At 38.6% G+C, this 25,012-nt stretch overlaps 2 protein-coding genes across 2 annotated transcripts in view; one reads left to right on the forward strand and one right to left on the reverse strand.

Annotated features, from left to right (window-relative positions):
• Window positions 1-667: 667 nt before the first annotated feature.
• Window positions 668-1,416, reverse strand: LOC134665535 (3-oxoacyl-[acyl-carrier-protein] reductase FabG-like). Its single transcript, XM_063522509.1, has one exon. The coding sequence runs from the start codon at window positions 1,400-1,402 to the stop codon at window positions 668-670; it is 735 nt and encodes a 244-aa protein (XP_063378579.1). The 5' UTR covers window positions 1,403-1,416.
• A 12,120-nt stretch (window positions 1,417-13,536) lies between these two features.
• LOC134665456 (nuclear receptor-binding protein homolog) overlaps window positions 13,537-25,012 on the forward strand; it is a 51,620-nt gene continuing 40,144 nt past the window's right edge. The window contains exon 1 of the mRNA XM_063522431.1: window positions 13,537-14,028. Coding sequence (XP_063378501.1) covers window positions 13,903-14,028 — 126 coding nt within the window. The 5' untranslated portion in view covers window positions 13,537-13,902. The remainder of the gene's footprint in view (window positions 14,029-25,012) is intronic.

A 25,012-nucleotide genomic window follows, 5' to 3' on the forward strand; every position in this document is an offset into this window, starting at 1 on the left:
TTCGGCATTTGCGGTGGAAACTTTGGGACCTTGGTGTCAGGATGCGCTCAGTTTGTATAAAGATGCTCCTTGACACCACCAGGGATCCTAGGGCTGGCTCATTCCTTGGCCAAAGAATTGGAGTTGCCATCCAGCGGGGGAATGTGGCCAGCATTATGGGCACCCTTCCGCAGGGATCGGATCTGGGGGACTATTTGTGTTAGTTTTAATTTAGTTTTTATTTAATTGTAAGTTATTTTATAAGGTTCGATTTAGATGTGTTGAAATGTATTTGTTTGTGTAACTATTTTGTGATTTGACATTCTAAAATAAAATTTATAAAGAGGATACAATGGTAATAATGTAAAGGATGTAATGGTTTTATTTTCAATTTTCTACTTGTAACTCTTGTATGTTTATTATTTATTTGATTAAAGTATATAATTTAAACATAAAGCCATTTTATTTTAAAGAAGAAAGATTCGTAACAAGAACACTAGCAAGAGTAAGACCAAGATAAATCTGTAACGATTTTGGTAGCACACGCAGTGCAAGTATTATTTTAAACGTCAAACTACTATGAAATTATTACGTATAAATAACATTTGCACAAGCGTTGCACACTTATCTTGATCTAACTCCATATCTCCCTCCGATATTTTAAGAACACCCGCAGCAATGACCTTCCTTATATCAAGAGTGCCCCGTTATCACAACCGTACGTCGATCCAGTAACGCTCCTAGCCTTATCACTGGCCAGGAACAGAATCACATCTGCTATCTCTTCAGGCTCCAACAACCTTTTGAACGCACTGCAGTCCGTCCACATTTCTTTGTCTTTGATTAAATTCGTATTAGCAGGCCCAGGATTCACAGCATTCACTCTGACACCGTGAGGAGCTAGATCCAAAGCTACACAGCGCGTGAAGTGATCAACGCCTGCTTTTGAAACAGAATATGCCAGGAGGGATTTCCCTTTAAGGAGTCGTAAAGCACAGACGCTCGACGTATTAACGATGTTACCTTTAGTCTTGATCAGATAAGGAGCGGCGAGGTGCGTCAAATGAACCATGGAGCGCAGATTGGTGTTCATTACTTGATCAAATTGTTCCATAAGGTTTTCATCGAATATGGTTGATCTGTTGCCAATACCTGCATTATTGATCAGTATATCTAACTGATTGAAGTTCTCGATAGTTTCTTTTACGATGTGTTTGACATCATCGTCTTTAGTAACATCTGCTTTAATGATGAGAGGTTTCTTCCCATATTGTCCGCAATCATTAGCAACGTCTTGAAGATTTTCTTCGTTTTTATCTACCAGGACTACCTTAGCGCCTTCTCTTGCAAGTTCTTTGGCAGTAACAGCTCCTATCCCAGAGCCAGCACCAGTCACGATAGCCACTTTACCAGTGAAACTCATAACGTTTATTGCTTCCCAACAGGTTCTGACTGCGATATTTTCATCGCAACACCTATTAAATAATGTCTTATCTTAATGTAGGTATAATTTTGATAAGAGCACTTAGGGGCTATCAGTAATTTCAAGGCGAAGAGGAGACGTCTACAAATTATTACATTTGTATCTGCTGTTGATAAGATGTTGCTTACTTATTATGTACAGTCACGGTATTTAAAGATTTTACACTTTTGAACATTAATGTCATTACGTAGAATCAAAAATCATTTGATATTTACCAGTCGGTTTTCGGTAAAGGAAATCATCGTGAGGAAACCAGACTAATCCCAATAAGGCCTAGTGTCCCCTCTGAATTGGAACGAGGATGATGATGACAGAATCGAAAAGTCACAAACCTTCTCCGTGTCTGTACACAAGAATCATCATCTTCCTCGCGTTGTCCCTGCCTGCGGAGCCTGGGGTCCGCTTGGCAACTAATCCCGAGAATTGGCGTAGGCACTAGTTTTTGCGAAAGCGACTGCCTTCTGACCTTCCAACCCAGAGGGTAAACTAGGCCTTTATTGGGATTAGTCCGGTTTCCTCACAATGTTTTCTTTCACCGAAAAGCGACTGGTAAATATCAAATGATATGCTGATAATTATATATATTTAACATTGTACACAAGAATAAGAGTGAAATTCGTGCAACATCAAATCAAGGTGAGTTCAGGTTTCTCCAAACGCAGCTAGCTGAGCACTGAGCGGACGGACGTGCATGATCGGGATCGCGGATATCATGGTTATTGAATTAAATTACTATTATAAAAAAGTAAACGATGTTTGCCATGAAAAACAACATTAGGTACGAATTTTAAAAAGCAATTTTCACATGAATAGCGTTCCTTTATAACTGTTTGAATCCACTGCACCTTAAATCACGCTAGACCAGGGGCGGGAGCCGGGCCTGAGCTTCCGGCGCCTCGTCTTCTATGGAAGCATTACGTGATTACCATACCTCGCAATAGAGCTAGCAAACCCGTAGCAGTTGCACATTAAGGTTGACGCATATATACGTATTTACTAAGTCAAATACAAAAACTATGTTTTAAATTAATTATTTAAGATCTGTTTGCGTGTGATTACGCTAAATAAGGTATTTACATCCTTGTGCTATACACACATCATTACGTTATAAGTAGGTAGAATTTATTTTGTATTTCAAATTAAGAGTAAACAAATTGAGATCAAATAAACAAAAATTTAAAGAAGTAATTTAATAATTTACTTTCCTGAAACACAAATTTAACTTAAAAATTTAAAAAATAGTGACTATGTGATCATGAGTCATGATGATGATTCATGACATATGAACGCTAACCTTTACATTCAACTGTCATTTGCTGCGGTTTTGCTAGCTCGATTGCGAGGTATGGTGATTACCGATCAGCCGTCATAGAAAATAATATGTCGGACACTTCGGCCCGGGCCCGGCCCGGTCTAGCATGTGTCATCAATCATTATATAAAAAATAAATAAAGCGTTTATTCTCAAGCTTGCCTACATCTAAATACACACAATCTTCTGCCAAACCACAAAGCGGTTTGTTAATAAGTAAATGTGCGACATAAATCGATAAAAAATAAAACTTCTTTATACAGAAATAGGCTGTGCAAGCAAATGCCCCGTTTCATTTGCAAGTTTCCAGTAAACCAGTTTAGTTCGCCGTTCTAAACCTATTTGCACTGTTACCTGTATCGGACAGGCCCATTTAAACTGCCGGAAAAGAAACGAAGTTTTACCGAACCTTTCCCGGAAATCTCCACAAAAATCACCAAAAGCAAACGTTCTACGAAAACTATATTAAAAGGGTAAAATATAGTTAGAGATCATCGAGCCACAAGAAAAGTTATAAGTTACACAAGTATTAAGGATGACTCACGTTAGACCGGGCCGGAGTTTCCAGCGCTTACTTTTTTATAATATGACAGGCGATCACGTGATGCTTTCTATATAAAATGATGCGCCGAAAGCTTCGGTCCGGACACGGCCTGGGCTATCGTGAGACATCTTTTAGGGGACTCTCTGCCCAGTCGTCCGACCCCCAACTGTAGGTTCAACTGTTAGTATGGTCCAAAAGTTATACACACAATACTTACTCCGTTGGCTCAGCTACCCAAAATGAGACTTGGCCTCCGACACAAGACAGCGCCACTTTTCTCGACATGCGACCTCTCGCCAATTGTTGACTCGAAGTTTGCGCAGATCCACCACCGTGTCGTACCAGCGATACCCGAGTGCCTACCGCGAACCACGTTCGAAGTGTTGCCTCTCTGTTCCACTTGTAAATTCGTACGTAAGTGTGACAGGGAGGCAACACGTCGAACGTGGTTCGCGGTAGGCCCTCTGGAGCGTCCGATAGGACGTCCTCCTACTAGGCTATAACCGCGAAAATCGAAGTTCGCAAATTGCGGCGGATCTTTCTCTTTTACTCCTATGACGGCGTAATTAGAGTGACAGAGAAAAATCCCCGTAATTCGCGAATTTCGGTTTTCGCGGTAGCCCTTCTGGGCGGCCCAAGTTGCTATTTCACGTGCCGATCTTCATCCATTCTCTCAAGATGGCCGAACAAACGGAGTGATCTTTAGTCTTCCCCACTAGGTCTTCATCTTCAATCTTATCACGGTGCTAAAGTGAAATTATAAGATTTTGGACTAGGTATACTTGTATCCGATTCAGATGTTATGGTTTCGATCTTATTTACTCTGAAACGATTTGAAGATGGCTCACGATTAGTACCTAATAGATGCGAAATTAAGTGAAAGTCGTGCATGCAATCACAATGGCGATCGTAATAATTATAATTAATTGATAATTATTTTCCATCGTATTTTGACGGAAACGTCTCGTAACAAAAATTACTGACGTTGACTGAAGTAGCATGACAAATACGAACGTTTCCGAGCAAATACGATGGAAAACAATGCACTACTTACATCTGTAACAAATTATTAGGCGGCTATAGATTCGTGTAACTCTTAAGAAATCAAATACATATAAAGATCGAAGATTAAATTCGTCGTTTCTATGAATTTCGTCGCCATGATTTCTTGATTTCGTAACTTAATTGGTAATATGATAATCGGTATCGATGGCGTGTTGATACGGATTCAAGTCATACTGAGCCAATTATCTTTCCTTGTTTTTGTTTTTTTTTCCTGTAATTATGTAATTACACGACTGCCCAAACAAAAAGAGTGTATTGTTTTCAGGGTTCATGTTTGTATGTGAGTTTCTTTATTCCACCATAACTTCTGAATGCCTTAACCAATTTAGATAAATGATATATCATTAGAATCCTTACGTCATCCCGACTAACATAGGCTATGTGACGTCATAATGAAATCAATATGGCGGACATAATACACGACATTGCGTGATGTTAAGAAAAAAAAATCTTGCAAACCTATCGAGTGGGGCCTCAAAATGAAGAGCTTTGAAAGACGATTTAAAATATATATGCAACATACGCGTTCAAGTCTTATTTTGGTAGAATAAGGATTCACAAAATGTGCTAAGGTAAAATAAATCCTCCTATCTTATTTAGTGAGCTATCAAATGAAATGGTTTTTACCGCTGATCATAAAAATATATATAAATCATATGGTATACCTAAGGTAAATACAGGAACTAAACACAAACATGTTCTAAATCGCGCTATTGATATCTAAGCGTGTGAACTTCTATTTAAGCGATGGGCTTCGAATAATTTCGAGCTTATTGGATTCTTATATTTCTTGTGAATAAAATTATCCTTGCCTACTAAACCTACTTAACCCGCCTGCGAAAAAAAATGGTTTTGTTTTAACACGTGCGTAGGTGGGTACCTACCAACTTCGATCATTTCTTCTTAATTTTAGTAGGTACTAAACTAATTTTCATTATAGGGATACTGCAATGTTCTGCCGGATATGCAAGAGTGATATCGAAATTTCGATTTTCTTATTTCGCGGTAGAGCTCGTGATGGATTTTAGTAGTGGCGCCCCCTACGCAGAGTTTCGCGTAATATTCCCTATTGTAAGAAGTATCTATGTGACAATGTTTATACATATTATGTCTCTTCCTTCCTTCTCGAATGCTTCGAACCTTCCTTTATTCATTCCTAACCTAACTAGTAGTAGTAGACATTTGTCTAAATTCAAAAGCCGAAATGTGAGCTCCGCGTAGGGTCCAAGGGCCAGAGCGCACGCTTTACGCAACTTTCCCCTAAGTCATATCTTAATTGTGAAGGCCAAAGGCCGAGCTGCAAGAGTGTTGTGTTCAAACACAGACCAATAGAATAAGTGTCTAGATGCGCAGGCCAAAGTCCGAGCTGGGGTAGGGTCGAAGGCCAGGATCGTCTGACAGGTGGAACTCACTTACTGCAATTTCCCCTAGGATAGCTGCAATCTCCCCTTTTATAGCAATAAAAAAGCCAATGGCCTGAATCGTCCGAGAAAGGCGCGTCTTTAGTATTCTAACAACAACAACATACCATAATATAAACAATAATACAAGTATCTAAATTCGAAGACCGATGGCCGCGAATCTCGCGTAGGGCTGAATCCCCGAAGCGTCCGAGAGAGGCGTACCTTTAGTATTTAAACACAGAACAATGCAATGTTACAAGTTTCTAATGCGAAGCCCATAGACCAAACTCCGCGTAAAGCCGAAGGTCCGGAGCGTCCGACAGGTACTTACATGCGTTATCCTCAATTTCCCCTAGTATCTTAATTGGGAAGGCGCGATTCCACGCGACGCCGAAGACCGACCTGCGGGAGTTTAGTACTCGTGGAACTCGATCAGACATTTGAAGAAATTGCACCCGTGGGCCTTACGCAGATCTCGGTCTTCGGTCTACGTATTTTGACACATGTACAATGGTTCTGTATTTCACCCCTAACGTGCCGCAGCATGGCTTTCAGCCTCGCGTAGAAGCGTGCTTCTCTTGAACGTTTTGGGCGTTCGGCCTTACGCAAAGCTCGGCCCTCAGCATCTAGTCTGTCGGGGCTACCTAACTATATTCGCCAGTTCATCATTTGTAAGTAGGTAGTAATTACTGCCACATAAAGATGTTAGCGTCGCGTAGACTGAATAATGAAATGCAATCTGACGCATATGATTGTTGTTCGATTTGTTGCTAGCAACGTGCTATTTAGCCTAGGGCCATGTGCGTCATGCTAAAGTCGCATCGAAGGTAATTGAGTCAATAACTTTTTTAGTGGTTAGTTTTTAGAGTTAAAGTTACGAGTCTTTACTGTGGACCTTCAAACCCTCATGGATATGTTAAAAACTTCTACTTCTTTTTAAGAAGCTATGGGAAAATGTCAAAAGCCCCATATCGTGAACACATTCACATATTATCCACAGAAAAGACGTCGGTATTCCGGAACGGTGAGTTAAATTAAAAGGTTCTAGTTCCAGGAGCTACTATCTACATAAAGAGAACTTTGTGGACAAACTAAATGCCCAGGTAATCTTTATAAATAATAGTTTTAGTTCGTTATGTCACTAAAATGTGTAAAATAAAATAAATTAATTAAAAAATTAAAAACACGACTGCTGAATTTTAAAGCGAACTGAAAAGCTAAAAATTATGTTAATATGTTAGTTACATAAGGGGTCATGCACATTTATGACCGTGACTGTAAGTAGGTATGTGTGCATTTAGTTTCGATTGCAGTCGGGGGACCTTTTGAATGAAAGAATGCAATAGGTAAATGAAGGTCCCCCGACTGTAATTGAAATTAAATGTACACGTACCTACTTACAGTCACGGTCATAAATGTGCATGACCCCTTATGTAACTAACATATTAACATTATTTTTAGCTTTTCAGTTCGCTTTAAAATTCAGCAGTCGTGTTTTTAATTTTTTAATTAATTTATTTTATTTTACATCATGAAATGCAGGCGATACTGATATCCAGGACCATTTAAATATCTATTATTAATTTATTACTATTTTTTAGGAACAGGCGAACCGGCACGGAGAACCAGTATTTTGCGCCATGATTTGTTGTTGTTTAGATAACAAACCATGGAAGCGGAGCGTAACAAACGATATATTTTTGGACCCAAAAAATATTCTTAAATATTCTTAAGGCAATTTGCAACTGATGTACTTACTTAAAAACCACACAGTTTTTGGAGTCGCGAGTGTGGAGAATATTCAAATATTCGTATTTAAAAACGAAACTGTTGATAATACTTTATCCGTAGGTAGTGGATTCTAGGCACGGAACTGCGAATCCTAGTTAAACATGGATGTAGCCCCGAGGTAAACAGAGCAATAACATCGTAGAGGTCGCCACTAGTGATGCACCAATATTGCCTTTTATGGAAATACTGCCAAATACAACTTTGTAAGTGAGAGTCTGTATTCTTCAATTTAGGCATTTTACAATGTATACCTACTTATGAATGTCATAAATAATAACGGTTCTAACCTTACACCACAGCCGTATAAAGTGGGTGCAAGAAACTCGGAGGGAGGCATTTAAAATCTACTCTGGCGCGGCGACCTTGTCAGTAGGTACATAGAAAAAGGCGGCAAATGTAGGAGCAGAGAGTTGACTTCCCATAGAAAATTTGAACGCGCCTTTTTCTACTGACAAGTTGGGTGTGTTTCAGTATATATACATCAGATATTATAAACAAAATCTTATAAAATGACATGTCGGACGCCTCGGCCCGGGCGCGACCCGGTCTAGCGTCAGTCATCCTTTATGCTTGTAAGTATAGGTAGTAGGTATAATTTCCAATATAACACGCAATGGTAATGACAATGTTTTCATCTTGAGCCATATGGCAATATTTTCGACTTATACCCGTTACGGCAATATTCCCGGGTTCGGGACAACACTAAGCCCCACCGCTGACCCTAATTCCTGTTATTTACTGCCCTTCGCCCGTGCGATTGATTTCAGAGGGCCTTTTTTCAATTAAGCTTGTTTTTAGTGTTCTGTAACAAGAAAATAGTTTAAGGGCTTGGATAATGGATACCTGCCTCTACTGATACATACCTACAATACCTACATACAAAGGGTTCAGCCACTATGAGTGTTTATTCTTAAAGCTCGAGTTTAAAATTTCAATTTCGCTCTCGGAAAACATCATGAATCGTGATACCATAGAACATGTAATACTATATACGCGCACCTCCGACCCGACAGGCGTGTCTCACTCCGCGATTTCGTCGCTTTGCTACAGGTAGCTAAAAGTACATCCGTTCGACCCCAATTTTGGGGTTTGCCATAAGCCGCGCGTGGCGCTGACGCCACCTAGCGGCCGTATCTGTCCTGATCGTAGCAGACGCGTTTTGTTAGAGAGTGAGTCTTCTGTACCTAGTACTATTATTTATTCTGTGGTATTGGGGACCCCCAAAATTACCGTTTTTTTTCTATTTTTGTGTAAAAATCATAATGCGGTTCGGTACAGTATAGTTCTTATAGTTTCGGAAAAAAGTGGCTGTGACATACACGGACAGACAGACAGATGGACAGACATGACGAATCCATATTTCCATAAGGGTTCCGTTTTTTGCCATTTGGCTATGGAACCCTAAAAAAGAACTAAGTCAACGTATAACATTGATCCCAACATTAAAGTAAATAATATACCATATGTCGCATCGCATATGATATTGGACGCGGAGCATTATATTTGATCCTGGCACCCATTTAGGGCGTAAAGGGCCAGGGCAAATAGGACCATAAAAGCCGTCCCGGGGTCTGGTTACCAAAATTAAGAAATACGAGTGCTGGTTATACGCGTTTACGTCGGTTATGAGCCGATTTTAGGGTTCCGTACCCAAAGGGTAAAAACCTATTACTCCACTATCCGTCTGTCTGTCTGTCTGTCCGTCCGTCCGTCCGTCTAGCACCAAACTGTATCACATGAACCGTGTTAGACAGTTAAAATTTTCACAGATACTAAAAAGTACGGAACCCTTGGTGGGCGAGTCCGACTCGCACTTGTTCGATTTTTATTTAGCTGTCGTGTCGCATTTTTTTTCGTGAGATTATTTGGTGGAGAGGGATTATTGAATACCTACCCAATTATGTTCAATATAAGCCCAATTTCATTAGAAGTCCTAAAAAACTTCCTCTGAGTTAAGGTGAACGCGTACTAGTGCTCGACATACTAATACCCAATAGATGACACCTTGCTGTCTCCTCTATTGACAATGACTCAAGATGTTTCAAGATGACATGTACCTACTGGGACCGCGTCGAGCAAGTACGTTTACCTTAGGTACTTAAGGGCCACTTGCATCATTCAATAACCCGGGGTTAACCGGTTAAACCTGGAGTTACCATGGTTTACTAGTATAATTATTATAGTATTATACAATTTGAAACTGGGTTAACGGTTTAACTGTTTAACCCCGCGCTAGTGGGATGGTGCAAGTGGGCCTAAGAAAAACGTTTTATAATTAATTTATGAATTTTCATGTAAAATAGGTATTGCTCGACTTGGCGGGGGCACTACTAGCCCCCAGATAAGTAAATAAGTGCCACTTGCACCATCCCACTAATCCGGGGTTAACCGGTTAAACCGTTAACCCAGAGTAAAATTCTACTGGTAACCTGGTAACTCCAGGTTTAACCGGTTAACCCCGGGTTAGTAGTACCAGTGACCCTAAGTGTGACGGGTTAGCACTGATTGTCTAGCACGTTAATATTTCACGGATTAGCAAAATATTTTTTTTTATATGGATTTCCGAAAAGTAAGTAGCGCCTGATCTTATTCATTAAAAGCAGCTTTTAAAAAAACAATTGGTGGTTTGGAACATTATAATAAATTCGTCTGTGTCATTAACCTAGCTTTTAGTTTTTATCACCAATATCATAAAATTCATAAAGTATATTTCATATTCATATTTCATATTTATTTATTTCGTAAATGCACGGATACATTACACGTCAAAACATTTTAAAGATAACCTACCTACCTAGATATCCTATACCTAGATATCTTATGACTTGTAGCTTCAAGTTTTTGAAGTTATACGGGATTTGTAAGTTTCGGTTACTTCTTTATTCTATGGTTTCGTGAAGTTTCCCGAAAGTCAGAAAAGCTCTCGAAGGAGATGTTTCACAGGAAACAAAGGAATATATAATTTTGGAAATGGAAAATTTCGATGGCTATACAAAAATAAAAGAGTACGACATTTTTCCAGTTGAAATTTCCAACAGCACATCAGTATATAGTTTCAAAAGCTTCGTGCCAATCTCTGATGTAGAGCAAAAAAAGAATCTAAAATGTATCAAAAGAATACATGATTATACTCACATGCAAGACTATACTGATCAAAGGGAACTAGCAGAATATGACACGAAAAACTTACAAAAGAACTCCAATCAACATTGTTTATAAATGCCAAAGAGAATAGAGTGCATAGAGACGGCCGGAGTAAATTTACTGCCATCTTTCGACAGAAGATAAAACTGTTAGAACGCCATTTGACTTCAATCTTAACTTATTAAATAATAATATTAACGCCATCTACTCGACTATAGGCCAAAGGTATGGTGCAATCTTTTTGAGCGATGGCGCCGGACCTTCAGCCTACTCTCGAGTAGATGGCTTGGAGTTAATATTAATATTTTTTAACAAATTAACACATATCAGTGAAATAATAATGAACCAAGTCAAATGGCGTTCTAACAGTTTTAATCGTCTGTCGAAAGATGGCAATAAATGTACTATAGCTACATAATTAACCATGACAGTAACTCTCTATTTCAAATTCTCTTTGGTCTTTCAAATGCTAAATGTTTCTCTTACTATTTTGGCCCCTTTGACTCTCTAGTCAATGGTAGATTTTTCACATGTTCTGTTCGTGATTTTTTTTTATTATTAGAGACAACGGTCCTCACAAAAGACGGTAAGTTTTTACATTTCATTTTTAATTTGTCAGAGGTGTCAATAAAGTTATACCGGATGTGGCCTGTAACACGAGCAAATAATTTAAACATAGATTGTACTCCTCAAACGGTGACACTTTTGTTCAACAACTTTTAAAAATTATGTATTAGACTCCCTATTTTTCATACAAAATAAATATTATCTTCAATGGACGCCATCGCCACGCCATATCATTGCGATTGACGTTGTTTGTCACGCCTTAAACATAACAAAATTCGCAATACATTGCGTCTTAGAATAAACTTTAAAATGTATTAAAAATCAAACCACAAGTTATTTTTAAAAGTCGCTGAACAAATGTTGATCAGTATGAGGAGTACAGCCTACAGTTAAATTTTTTGCTCATATTAAAGGCCACACCCGGTATAAACCTTCATCTGCCAGGTGTAATTTTGCATCACATATCTGGACTTATTTTAATCCCTTCACATATTTAAATATCCAAATATGTATACCTTACTTAAAATTAAAACTTAAACATCAATAAGCATAAATATTAATTACATAGAAAACTTAATTGTACTTACTCAGAATCTTATTATTTATGCCACTCTTAATGCTGTAAAGTTCAAAAAACTACTTAGAAATATCCATCAACTAATAGCTGAACATAAATCTTAATCCTTGTTTTTAAGAAGTCAAATTATAAATTATGCAAACTGCTGAAAGTTGAGAAGAACAAGATATTTACATAATTACGTACATTTACACTTATATTCCTTGAGAAAGTATTTATATTTACAAGTACAATAATGACATAAATTTAAAATTACACATGGGTCTGTGTGCGTCCCTTATACACTGATAAAAATACATACTTACCTATAATATATATATTACAGAGTTAGACCAAGAAAAGTCTGCAAAGATTTTGATAGCCCACGCCAGTGCAACTATTATTTTAACCGTCAAAATTCGATGAAATTATGACGTATAAATAACACTTGCACTGCGTGGGCTATCAAAATCGCTGCAGATTTTTCTTGGGCTAACTCTATTTGAGAAATACTTAAAGTATAATCATCAAAAGCATAACCCACAGTCCCACGCGTGTAAATGAGTAAAAACTCTCTTTACAAACTTAACGTTGCTGCTCAAAAAGGCGCTGCTGTCGCAACTTTAAGCCTAACTTACTACAATTAACGAGGTTCCATCTTTTTCCACAGGCAATAACTTTGCGACGTAGACCTGTACTTTATAGCGTCTAGCCCCACACATTACCTACGAAAATGGCCTGAAGCCTCCCTTGTGAAAATGCAAAGACAGGTAAATATTAAACTTTCAATCTCTATTTAAACTTGCGAAGTTGCTCATCTCACCATTATCGTAGATGGCGCTACTAAGTTATTCAAACCCCACTTATAATTACTTTCGTGACCCGTGACTTGACTAAATCATCTATAAGTAAAAGATAAAAGTAATTTAAGATGTTGGGGTTATGGGGGACCCTGAGTGGCCAATGGCGCCAACTACAAAAATGATAAGGAAAATTATATGAAGCACACAGTTTTTATTATTTAACAGTCTCTCATAAACGTGAAGAACCTGAAACTAACTGCTAGCTATTGTAGTTCCAGTTTTAATGGCGAACAGACAGACGCACATTATACTAAGCTTCGGCGATAAGCGGGAAGGGATGTAATTTTATGGGTTTGTGAACCGTTTACATCGTTTAATGGGCCTGAATGGGTACGGTATTTCATTAAGTCTTCGCTCAAAGACGCATTTAAGTAACATTTGCTATTGTTTCTTTCGGCTTAGGATCTCATTTTAGACTCTTTTTCAAGATTTTTGTTATGTTAAGAAATACAATTCTTGCCGCTTATAACAGGTTTTTACATACTTATATGTATATTCGATTTTTATTTTAGCGCCATCTGTTGGATAATTCCTGGAATAGGTTGTGAGGAGATTACGCCAGCGCTGTTAGGCGTTCATGTGAATTTATAGTTGTTGGTGAATATACATAGATGGTGCTGTAAACAAAACTTAATTTTGTTTAATTAATTGTCATAGATTTCATTAAAATTTTACATATTTAACAATGCCAAAGTTTTCAGTTACATTAAAACTATATTTTATAAATGTTTCAACAATTAACTATTTGGTTTTCAAAATATGGTATCGATTTTTTAACCGCAGCAAACAGCTAGCAACTCTGATTTAGTCTATGGAAGTGGTGGAAAAAAAAATAACTTTGACATGATGGTTTTATATTTGTGTCGGACAGAAATACGTCGGGAGCTCCGCCGGTGAAGAATTTATTTCAATTATCATGAGCAAGCTCAGTGGTCCCACTCCGCGCTGTCGCTAGTTGTAGACACATATTCTATCTTCATTATCCATGCGACGGAACGTTTCTCGCTAGTGCCGTGCTCCAAATAATGGTTTCCAATGAATCAGTGACGTCTCGATACGCAACCTTGGATATTATGGTTACAAGAAAAGGTGTATTTTGAAAATATATCTAGTGTTTTCGTGTTGAAAACTCGTTTGTGTAATAAGTTAACTGTGTTGTGGTTTTGTTAACGTTGTGGTGTTGTTGAATCGGTGTTATGTCGGGTGGAAGGAGCTTGGAGAAGGAGCGCAAGTCTCCTCGGGAAAGCGGAGAGGATTCGGAGGATGAGAGTGAAATCTTGGAGGAGAGTCCTTGTGGGAGATGGCTGAAGCGTCGGGAAGAGGTAAGTGCCTTTGCCGTAGCTTTTACTCTAATTTTTTGGTCATTATGAGCTAAAAAATAGGAATTATTTAGTTGGTCAGCTGATCTGCAAGGTCGGTCCTGTATTTCGGTCGCAACGCGCAATTAGATCGAGTTTTATCAACAATAAACAAAGAAGGATTCTGTATTGATGATTCAGTTTATTTCGGCTGTCATAATATTTATCTTACATTTATTACTGAACGAAATCTGTATCTTGTATGTATTCATAACTGGTTTACAACGTAATGAAAAGACTTCATGTTGAAAATAGTAGAATTATAGGTTTGTAGAAGAAATATAACATCTTATGTAAACCAACTCAAATTATGTTGCTATTTTTTCTATATTATAACAATATAATATTTTGAAATTTTTATTTATATCCTTCATAAGAGCTGGTAGGCTTATAAAAAAAATATGTGAAGTTAACTTGGTTTGTCCGAACATGCAACTGGACCAATTTAGATGAAATATGGTATGGCACGCAGACAAAGTTGTAAGCAAAATCTACCACCTAATATAAATCCCATCACAATCATAAATGTGAAATGAGACTCAAGTTTACTATTAAGAATATGTGTGTAATATCCCGCACAGCGGGGTTGCGAAGTGCATCGCAGCCATAGTGTGTGTTTTAGTTTTTAAGGATATATTGAATAGAATAGAATAGTATTTATTCGTAAGCACAAACAATCCAGACAATACATAATAAAAGAGAAAACACAAAATAAGATTAAAGTGCCACGAAATGGCCCCATCTCAGCATGTTGCTGGTGCATATTGGTGGTGGATTGGCAGTCTTTGTTGCCCTAGGCCCCAGGCCCTGTAGCCGCCCCTTTGTCAGCAAGCACTCATCATATTGACTACATTTTGAGTTGTTTCTTGTTATCATCAACAAATTTTTTGACACAATTTGCCGCCCCTAACATCTTGCTGCCCTAGGCCCGGGCCTACTTGGCCTTAGGGCAAATCCGCCACTGGATATATGCTATAACATATATGTATGCTAGTTAGATTTTACATTCATTTATTCATTAAGTGTTAAAAAAGAGACAGCCAGTTCTCTTCTTTTGAACTTGGCTTGACACCATGCCGCATATCTAGATTAGATAACAGAACAACAACAGGTAAAATGGCAATTAGCTACTCAGATAAAGCTACTAGAAAACCCGTAACGGATAATTAATGGCAGTTAATTTGTTTACTAGTCTTGAGTTCCACTAAGTGATTAAATTGTCTATCCATTATCAACACCTCATAAGTCTGGGCTAGTGGTCTGTTTGGTTACTATGTTTCTAAAGGAAATTGTTTATACAGGTGCTCATTTACATTTTGTACAAAATTAATATGTTTTCACAGGTGAAGGGTTTATAAAGGGTTGGGAACTTGCATGTAACACCCCTGTAGTTGCAGGCGTCCATAGACTATATGGTGACTGAAATGATAACAACCATTTTTAGGGTTCCGTAGCCAGATGGCAAAAAACGGAACCCTTATAGATTCGTCATGTCTGTCTGTCTGTCTGTCTGTCCGTCCGTATGTCACAGCCACTTTTTTCCGAATCTATAAGAACTATACTGTTGAAACTTGGTAAGTAGATGTATTCTGTGAACCGCATTAAGATTTTCACACAAAAATAGAAAAAAAAGAATTAATTTTGGGGGTCCCCCATACTTAGAACTGAAACATACAATTTTTTTTTGATCAAACCCATACGTGTGGGGTATCTATGGATAGGTCTTCAAAAATGATATTGAGGTTTCTAATATCATTTTTTTCTAAACTGAATAGTTTGCGCGAGAGACACTTCCAAAGTGGTAAAATGTGTGTGTCCCCCCCTGTAACTTCTAAAATAAGAGAATGATAAAACTAAAAAAAATATATGATATACATTACCATGCAAACTTCCACCGAAAATTGGTTTGAACGAGATCTAGTAAGTAGTTTTTTTTAATCGTTATAAATCGTAAACCGCAATTTTATTATGTTACTTGCTGCTTCGGAACCCTTCATGGGCGAGTCCGACTCGCACTTGGCCGCTTTTATTGGATAGAGGCTTCTACATGTGACTTTGCCTGCATGACAATGATATCAAATTTCATTTAAACCACTTCAGTGGTTTAAGTATGAATAGACAGACTGACAGATTTACTTTCTCATTTATAATAATAGTAAGAATTCTTCAATGAAACAAAAATAGGTACAATTTAGACAGGTCAGCACAATATGAGCTGAATGAACCCACGCTTATGATGTAAGTGTGCCCAATAAAACAGTCAATGTTTGAAAACATGGTGTCAGATGGCAGGGCAAAGTCTAAACATATGACATTTAAGTTAGCGCTTACGTTAAGGAGATAAGGCTCAAAATTCATCTGTAATTGAGCACTGTTACCTTTAGACTTTAATGATTCTAATGAAAACATTTTTCTTTCTCTGTACCATCCACAGAAATAGAAGGATCAACTCCATACATTGCTAACCTTACTTATTTATTAAATAACTGAGCGGTTCTTTTATTTTATGCCATTTTAATATATTGTGACCTTTTTTGCCACTTTTGTGTTATTTCTACTCAGAATCACGAGCTCTTTCGATCCTAATGGGATAATAAATGTCCCAGAGTTATTTTCCTCTTGTGTTACCGTTTCATATATTGTGTATGGTGGTAACAAAAAGGAACGTTTGAAAAATGTATGGAAATTTTAGGACACTTTTTTTCTCCTATTAGGATGAAAAGGGCTCGCGATCCTGGCTAGAAATAACTTAAAAGTGGTAAAAACGGTCACAATATATAAAAACGGCAAACAATAAAAGAAACGCTCAACTAGTGGTCAAAATTTTTAAGACCTGAATTGACGAAAAAATCTATAAAACTATATTTGACTGGTGTCCGTTGATATATGTAATCTGTAGAGGCCAACAGCCAGACCAACATGTTAAAGCTGAAACGGAGACCTTCACTAACACTCGGGCAACAAGTTATAGCACTTTAAACAATAATTCTGTCATTTTCAATCTAAAAGGCTAACGGTTTCCAGAGTAGGTACCTACTAGACTTTTTTAGTTTGAGGACGGCGTAAGGGGCATGGGGACAATTTCGACTGCGGGATAATTTCAACTAACCAACATATATTCCTTGTTTTACATCATTAACTAGAGTCATACACAACACACACTCCCACACAACACATCTTTTTCGCTATCTGCACCTCAAGCACATGATTGGCGCGACAGTATCTCGCGGCGACATAGACTACCCGTCCCTCTTTTGTTAACATAGTAAGTAAAAGACAGGTAGTCTATCTCGCCGCGAGATACTGTCGCGCCAATCATGTGCTAGCCGGGCTGGACAAATATGGCGCTCTAGTTAATTATGTAAAACACGGAAGATATTTCGATTAGTTGAAATTATCCCACAGTCGAAATTGCCCCTTGCACCTTACTTAGTTTTTCCAGGAAATGGGTTTTGATTTTTATCCAGCATTCTAAGTTTACTTAGACTTATTTCTCTATGGCAGTGTTGGAACAGAATAAATAATAGTACTAAGTACAGAAGACTCACTCTCTAACAAAACGCGTCTGTTACGATCAGCACAGATGTGGCCGCTAGGTGGCGACAGCGCCACGCGCGGCTTATGGCAAACCCCAAAATTGGGGCCGAACCCCAAAATTGGGGATGTACTTTTAGCTACCTGTAGCAAAGCGACGAAATCGCGGAGTGAGACACGCCTGGTGTTGGCTGAAACCTTAATGCAATTGAATATTCTTGACCATTAACCAGTACAAATTGAACCGTTAACTGTAACCGTCCGTTACTGTTTACGGTTCCATTTGTACTGGTTAATGGTCAATTGCAATTAACGTTCGGCCAACACTGCTCTATGGTATTGACTTAGTGCATTTTCAAAGTGAATTGATAGAAAATGTTATCAGTTCATAAAAGGAAATGTTAAGTTATTAATAATCATCCTTTTGTAAACAATAGTATCAGCTATTAATATTATTGTTTATTCAATAATGTAATCATTTAATTTTAGCCTGTAGGTCATCATAACAAATTTATTAGGGTTCCGTACCCAAAGGGTAAAACGGGACCCTATTACTAAGACTTCGCTGTCCGTCCGTCCGTCCGTCCGTCCGTCCGTCCGTCCGTCTGTCGGTCTGTCTGTCACCAGGCTGTATCTCACGAACCGTGATAGCTAGACAGTTGAAATTTTCACAGATGATGTATTTCTGTTGCCGCTATAACAATAAATACTGAAAAAAATAGAATAAAATAAAGGTTTAAGTGGGGCTCCCATACAGCAAACGTGATTTTTGACCAAAGTTAAGCAACGTCGGGCGTGGTCAGTACTTGGATGGGTGACCGTTTTCTTTTTGCATTTTTTTCCGTTTTTTTTTTGCTTTATGGTACGGAACCCTTCGTGCGCGAGTCCGACTCGCACTTGCCCGGTTTTTATCGTATGTTTTCCCTCACGGGACAGGCTTATGCCTAGTGTGGGGCTCAGTATAAACTGTAAATGTTCTCATGTTTTTTTTTGGAAATAAACTATTTGTATTTGTATATATTATTATATAAATATTTATTTACATTTATGGCATGTAGACCAGTGCAGAGTAAATGAAAAGAAATGACATAAAAATATAAAGAATCCTTTATATTTACTTAGAAAATTAGAAATATTTTTATACCTTAGTCAAAGTCAAGGTCATTATTATTAATCAATATTAATATACGTAAGTTGATAAGCGACATATTGCTTTATTCCCAAGGGAACAACCTCGTTGCTAGTAAGGATTTTTTATATACTGCCCGAGTGTTAGTAAAGGTCTCCTTTTCAGCTTTCACATGATTGACTGGCTGTACTCCTGTCCTCTACAAAGTGTCCTCACACAGGATACCCCCCCCCCCCTATCCTGTCCTCTACAAACTGTAGGATACGCCCCATGACCCCCCCACCCCGACTGATGGGTTTGACGTAGCTAGAATTTGACCATGCGACCCCCCAGGGGACGGAAAATACCTAGACTTTGATCATGTGACTCCCTCTGACTATAAAATAAAGCTGGATCCTGGATCCACCCTTGAAAATGGTTTGGATTTTATAGACAGACTTTTCTTCAGTAATTTTATGGATTTAATACTTGTGACTTATTTTGGGTTCCAGTTAGGGTGACGGCACCAGTAATGGACACGGCACCAATTATGGACATTTTTTACGTTGATCGAATTTATTAAGCAACTGTCCCAACATTTTTCAACTGGCAACACTAAAGCATAACCAATAGACGTTTGAGCTGTCATTTTCACACATGTCACCAAAATCAGCCGTTTTGTTCTAAGATGGTTGCGAAGTGAAATCTCGTTGCGGGCGGTGGTCATAAAAATCCGTTATTGTTGTTGAAATCGTTAAGGAGGTGAGTACATATTTGTGCATGGTGTTATCTTGTGTTATGTTGTAATGAGATTTGATGTTATTTTTACTGAATAATACTATATTGCAAGTAAATTGAGCTAAGTTGAATATGTCCAATCACAGCAATAAGTTTTTTGTGGGGTTTGTTCATTACTGGATTCGATATTTTATGAAATTCAGTAATGGACAAGTGTCCAAGCTTAAGCTTTTTATTACTTTTTTAGTTTATTGTGTTAAATTATTTAATTTATTGCACTAAACATTTGAGTTGGGTTGATTTTGTGATTGCTCTTTATTTTCCAATAATGGACGATGTCCATAACTGGGTATTTTTAGTTGTCCATAATTGGGCTCTTTGTTTTGTCTTAGATGGATGGATAAATGTGGTCGGACTGCAAAAACTGCCAGGCTAAGTCGAGACCGACCAAGCCATACGTCAACAGGTTTATTTTGCTATTATAATCCGTTTTTTATTCATCCTATTTTTCGATGAGGCAAATAATAGCTGTCACGTGGTACCACTAATTTGGTCGGACTGCAAAAACTTCCAGGCTACGGTGAGGCCGACCTAGCCATACGTCAACATGTTTTTTTTAGCTATTATAATCCGTTTTTATTCATCCTATTTTTCGACAAGGTAAATTGTAGCTGTCACGTGGTACCACAAATTTGGTTGGACTGCAAAAACTGCCAGGCTACGGTGAGGCCGACCAAGCCAGACGTCAACAGGTTTATTTTAGCTATTATAATCAGTTTGTTTCATTCTATTTTTTGATGAAGTAAATTGTAGCTCTCACGTGGTACCACAAAATTGGTCGGACACAGGATCCTGCCAACACAGGATTTGGCCGACCACTTTACTTTTACTGTCCGCAAAGGCAGCTATCGTACCATACAAGTTTCATACGATTTTTCGATAAGATTTTTTTGATGATTTTTTTATAACTGTGGTCGGACTGCAAAAACTGACTGGTTATGGTGAGACCGACCAAGACACGTCAACATGTTTATTTTAGCTATTATAATCTGTTTGTTTCATTTTATTTTTCGATGAGGTAAATTGTAGGGATTGTAGCTGTCACGTGATACCACAAATTTGGTCGGACTGCAAAAACTGCCAGGCTAAGGTGAGGCCGACCAAGCCATACGTCAACAGGTTTATTTTAGCTATTATAATCCGTTTTTTTCATCCTATTTTTCGACAAGGTAAATTGTAGCTGTCACTTGGTACCACAAATTTAGTTGGACTGCAAAAACTCGTAGCCTGGCAGCAAAAACTGCCAATTCTATTTCTTGATGAGGTAAATTGTAGCTCTCACGTGGTACCACAAATTTGATCGACCCAATCGCCAATCGGCCGGCCAATACATGATTTGGCCGACCATTTTTTTTTACTGTCCTCAAAGGCAGCTATCGTACCATACAAGTTTCATACGATTTTTCGATAGGTCTTTTTCATGTTTTTTTTTTATAAATTTGGTCGTACTGCAAAAGCTGCCAGGTTAAGGTGAGGCCGACCAAGACATACGTCAACAATTCTATTTTTCGATGAGGTAAATTGTAGCTGTCATGTGGTCCAATAAATCTGGTCGGACTGCAAAAACTGCCAGGCTAAGGTGAGGCCGACCACTTTTTTTTTACTGTCCCCAAAGTCAGGTATCCCACCATACAAGTTTCATTCTATTTTTCGATGAGGTATTTTTTTGATGTTTTTTTGTCCAACGTTTTTGCCATTTGTACAAAATCTGCCAGGTTAAGCCTAGGCCGACCAAGTGCGTTGGAAGGTACTAAATGTCAGGTACCTCTACAGGGTAGGTATATTCTATTTTTTGATCAGGTTTGTTTCATGCAGCCGGCAACCGGACTAAAACTCTTATAGTATAACTTAGAAATCTAAATGAAAGTTCAAATAGCGTTAATAAAAGTTGATTTGTGACATCATTTGTTTCATTTATGTGTTCAATACAAAAGTGTCCATTAATGGATGTTCATAATTGGGTCCATGTCCATAACTGGGTGTCCATTACTGAATTTTTGATGTCCATCAATGGTGATTTCGTAAATTTCAATTTATATATTTTTTATTAATTATGTATTAAACATACAGAATTTTTGGTTTTGTTTAAATGTTCCTCATGTATTTAAGTGCCGAAAAAAAAATCACCATTTTTGTATCGTCAAAAAACATCTCATTTTTAAACGAAATTCTAATTTAGTGCGCTTAACATGTCCATGATTGGTGCCGTCACTCTAGAACCTTATTTAATTTTGGTTTTAACCTCATGAAAGCTCGTCTTGGATAAAAAGTTAGCCATCTTAACTTGCGGCAGTAGCAAACAATCGTACGGCCCGTTTGGTGGTAAGCGTAAACCCCAGACAATGAACGCTTGTAATATCAGCGAAGACTTGTGGTCCAGGGAAAGTTTGAGGGTACCAGGCCACGAGGAAGATAGCCTATGAGGTGGACTGACCAGATAAAAGCGGCAGTAAATGGCTCATCATCACTACATGAATGCACGAGGAAGGCGGCTACCAGAGAAGAGTGGCGACGTGTTGTGAAGCTTGCCACCAACACCTGAAGTGATGACCACGACCACTCTGTCAAGAGTGATACCGACGAAGAAGAAGAAGAATATCAGCGAAGACACAAGGCGACCCATCCCGTCAGCTTTCCCCTACACGATGATATATAGTCGCCTCCTTTTTTTTATTATAAACTGATCGGCGATTGGCTATAGTCACACCTGATGGAAAGTGAAGACAGAGCCTAAGATGGAGCTCACCGGTTCAGTAATAGCCTATTCACTCTAGCTTTAAAGAGACCGAGGTCATTTTTCTCAGGGAATACAGATGACGGAAGCGCATTCCATTCCTTAGCCGTTACCAAAAAAGACGTTGAAAAAGACCATTGGAGGCTCATGAGGATAAAGGCACACATCTCTTAGATTCTTTATCTTGTCATTGTCACGTGACGCGGCCAGACGTCACCTAATTAGGCCTGTCACTTTCGCCGCGCCGGTCAACGGCCGCGTTCGGCGCTCGCGCACTGTCGCTTTCTAGCTTGGGGTGTCTGTGAATGAAAGTAGTTACTCGACAATTGTAGGCCTACGTTCATAAACCTTGAACGTTTAGGTATTATTATCGAAGTGTGGTCCTTTGCCACTTCGATCAGAAGTGATCTATTGTGGCGGTCTTTTAAAATTTATTAACCGTTGAATCTAGGTAAATCCATATTCTTTGGGCTGGAATCTGCTGTACCTCTTAAGGTTGCAAATGTTGCATTAGGTGCTGCTTTTTGACATTAGTGGTCCGCAGGAACAGATGACCTACCGCGAACCATGTTCGACGTGCTGCCTCTCAGTCGCACTTGTAAGTACTGCATCGTACGTGAGTGTGCCAGGGAGGCAACACGTCGAACGTGATTCGCGGTAGGCCCTCAAAGGACTTCTGACTCCTGGCAGAACCTGCATGCGCGTTTCGAGTAGCGGCCATGAATGAATAGACGCCGACGCTCGGGAGACGCTAGTGTGGACTCTCTCTAAACGTCTACCAGGAATCTTTGCATCTCTTACTCCAACATGGCATGAGCCGCATGAGCGATAAAAGCAGAGATTTTCTTAATATTTCGTTTTTCCACCGAGCAGTATTCGATCATCATCATCGCGTCAATGTTTTTTTCTTAGTTATATACCTAGCGTGTAATGAATGAATAGCTATCGTTCAAAACTTGCGTGGGTAGACAATTGATCATAGCTTGAAAACCTGTGTAGGTTTTTAGTCCTCAAAGCACGTGTGACATGTGACACGTGACACCCCTAGAGTAGAAAGTGTTCACCGGCTAACTGCTTACCATCGAGGGGATGGTATGTTTGTTTGCCACATTGTGTAAGAATAAGGCTTGCAACAATACCTTGAGGGTTCAGCCATTCCGTCTTCAAGCTCACTAAAAATCCCATTTCCAATAAATTCAATGCACCAGAAACAAATTTAAAAAACCGGGCAAGTGCGAGTCGGACTCGCGCACGAAGGGTTCCGTACCATAATGCAAAAAAAAAAAAAAAAAGCAAAAAGAAAACGGTCACCCATCCAAGTACTGACCCCTCCCGACGTTGCTTAACTTTGGTCAAAAATCACGTTTGTTGTATGGGAGCCCCATTTAAATCTTTATTTTATTCTGTTTTTAGTATTTGTTGTTATAGCGGCAACAGAAATACATCATCTGTGAAAATTTCAACTGTCACGGTTCGTGAGATACAGCCTGGTGACAGACGGACGGACGGACGGACGGACGGACAGCGAAGTCTTAGTAATAGGGTCCCGTTTTACCCTTTGGGTACGGAACCCTAAAAACAGTAGAACCGATCTGCGGAAGTTTATATCGAACGATGATGGAATCTATCGGCCGCAGATTAAATTTGCCATCTGTTCTTTTGTGATTTTAGATTGATATTTTTTCCCTTTTCCCTCTATTTTCGCTTCGCTTCTGTGAATGATGAGAAAAGTTGAAGAAATATCAGTCGATTTCTCGAACATTTTTACAAGCCAACGTTCCAAAAATCTGTACCTATACACACCTCTAAGACACTCACATACTAACAATAAGGACGTGTAAATATATTTTTGGAATGTTGGCTTGTACTTATAGATGTTTGTGAACTCGATCGTATAGTCTAAACTCTAAAGACGGGTCCAGACGGCTGTAACGTGTAATGTAATCCATTGTGTAATATAACACGAATTCTGATGCGTGTGGACGGCAATACGACGAGCATTACATGTAACGCTCGCGCCTCGTGCCGGATCCCCAGTACCGTCTTTACTATAAGGGCACACGGGGCCCGTGCCCAGGGCCCCCATCTTCAGGGGGCCCCGAAGGACAGACAGTAACAGTACCTATATTTGATTATACTCATAATAAATAGAAGATTATTACTAGAAAGGGCCCCAGATTCTTATGTGCCCAAAGGCCCCAGCATAGTCTATTTTATAAGATGGCCCTGCGGATCCTTCGCCTGACGTTTCATAGCACGCGTCCACACTTTGAAGCTACACGTAATTTTACATTACACGTTACACCCGTCTGGATCCGGCTTAATGGACTCTACATTATGAAGGAATAGAATTACATGAAATTTTCGGAATTCTAAAGTACTTATTCGAAATTACCCGAATACAACTCATGTCAAACAGCATACAAGCGATCCATCTTACACTTTCACTCATAACCAGAATCCATTCGCAAACTCTAATGCAAATCCATTGTTGGCTTTCATACGAATATGCCTATAAATACAACTGTATTCAATTCTCGACCATATTTCAATCAATTAAAGTCCTAAATGTAGACATTTATTTTCACTCTGCTGCTTTATACGCATATGCCTAGAATTTATACACCTTCGTTAGAATTTCAACCTTGTGTCAAATGCATTAAGTCCAAAATTTATATACTATCTCTTGTGCCTATGTTACTTTCGCAATGACTATAATGGCATAATAAGTGAAATTAACTAATGCTGCCTAGATTTGGACTAAGAAAAAATTG

The sequence above is a fragment of the Cydia fagiglandana genome, chromosome 6 (assembly GCF_963556715.1).
Source record: "Cydia fagiglandana chromosome 6, ilCydFagi1.1, whole genome shotgun sequence".
In the NCBI taxonomy this organism is placed as follows: domain Eukaryota; kingdom Metazoa; phylum Arthropoda; class Insecta; order Lepidoptera; family Tortricidae; genus Cydia; species Cydia fagiglandana.

Excerpts from the sequence above, each read along its gene's own strand:
- LOC134665535 (XM_063522509.1), bottom strand. The coding sequence starts at position 1,402 with ATGAGTTTCACTGGTAAAGTGGCTATCGTGACTGGTGCTGGCTCTGGG.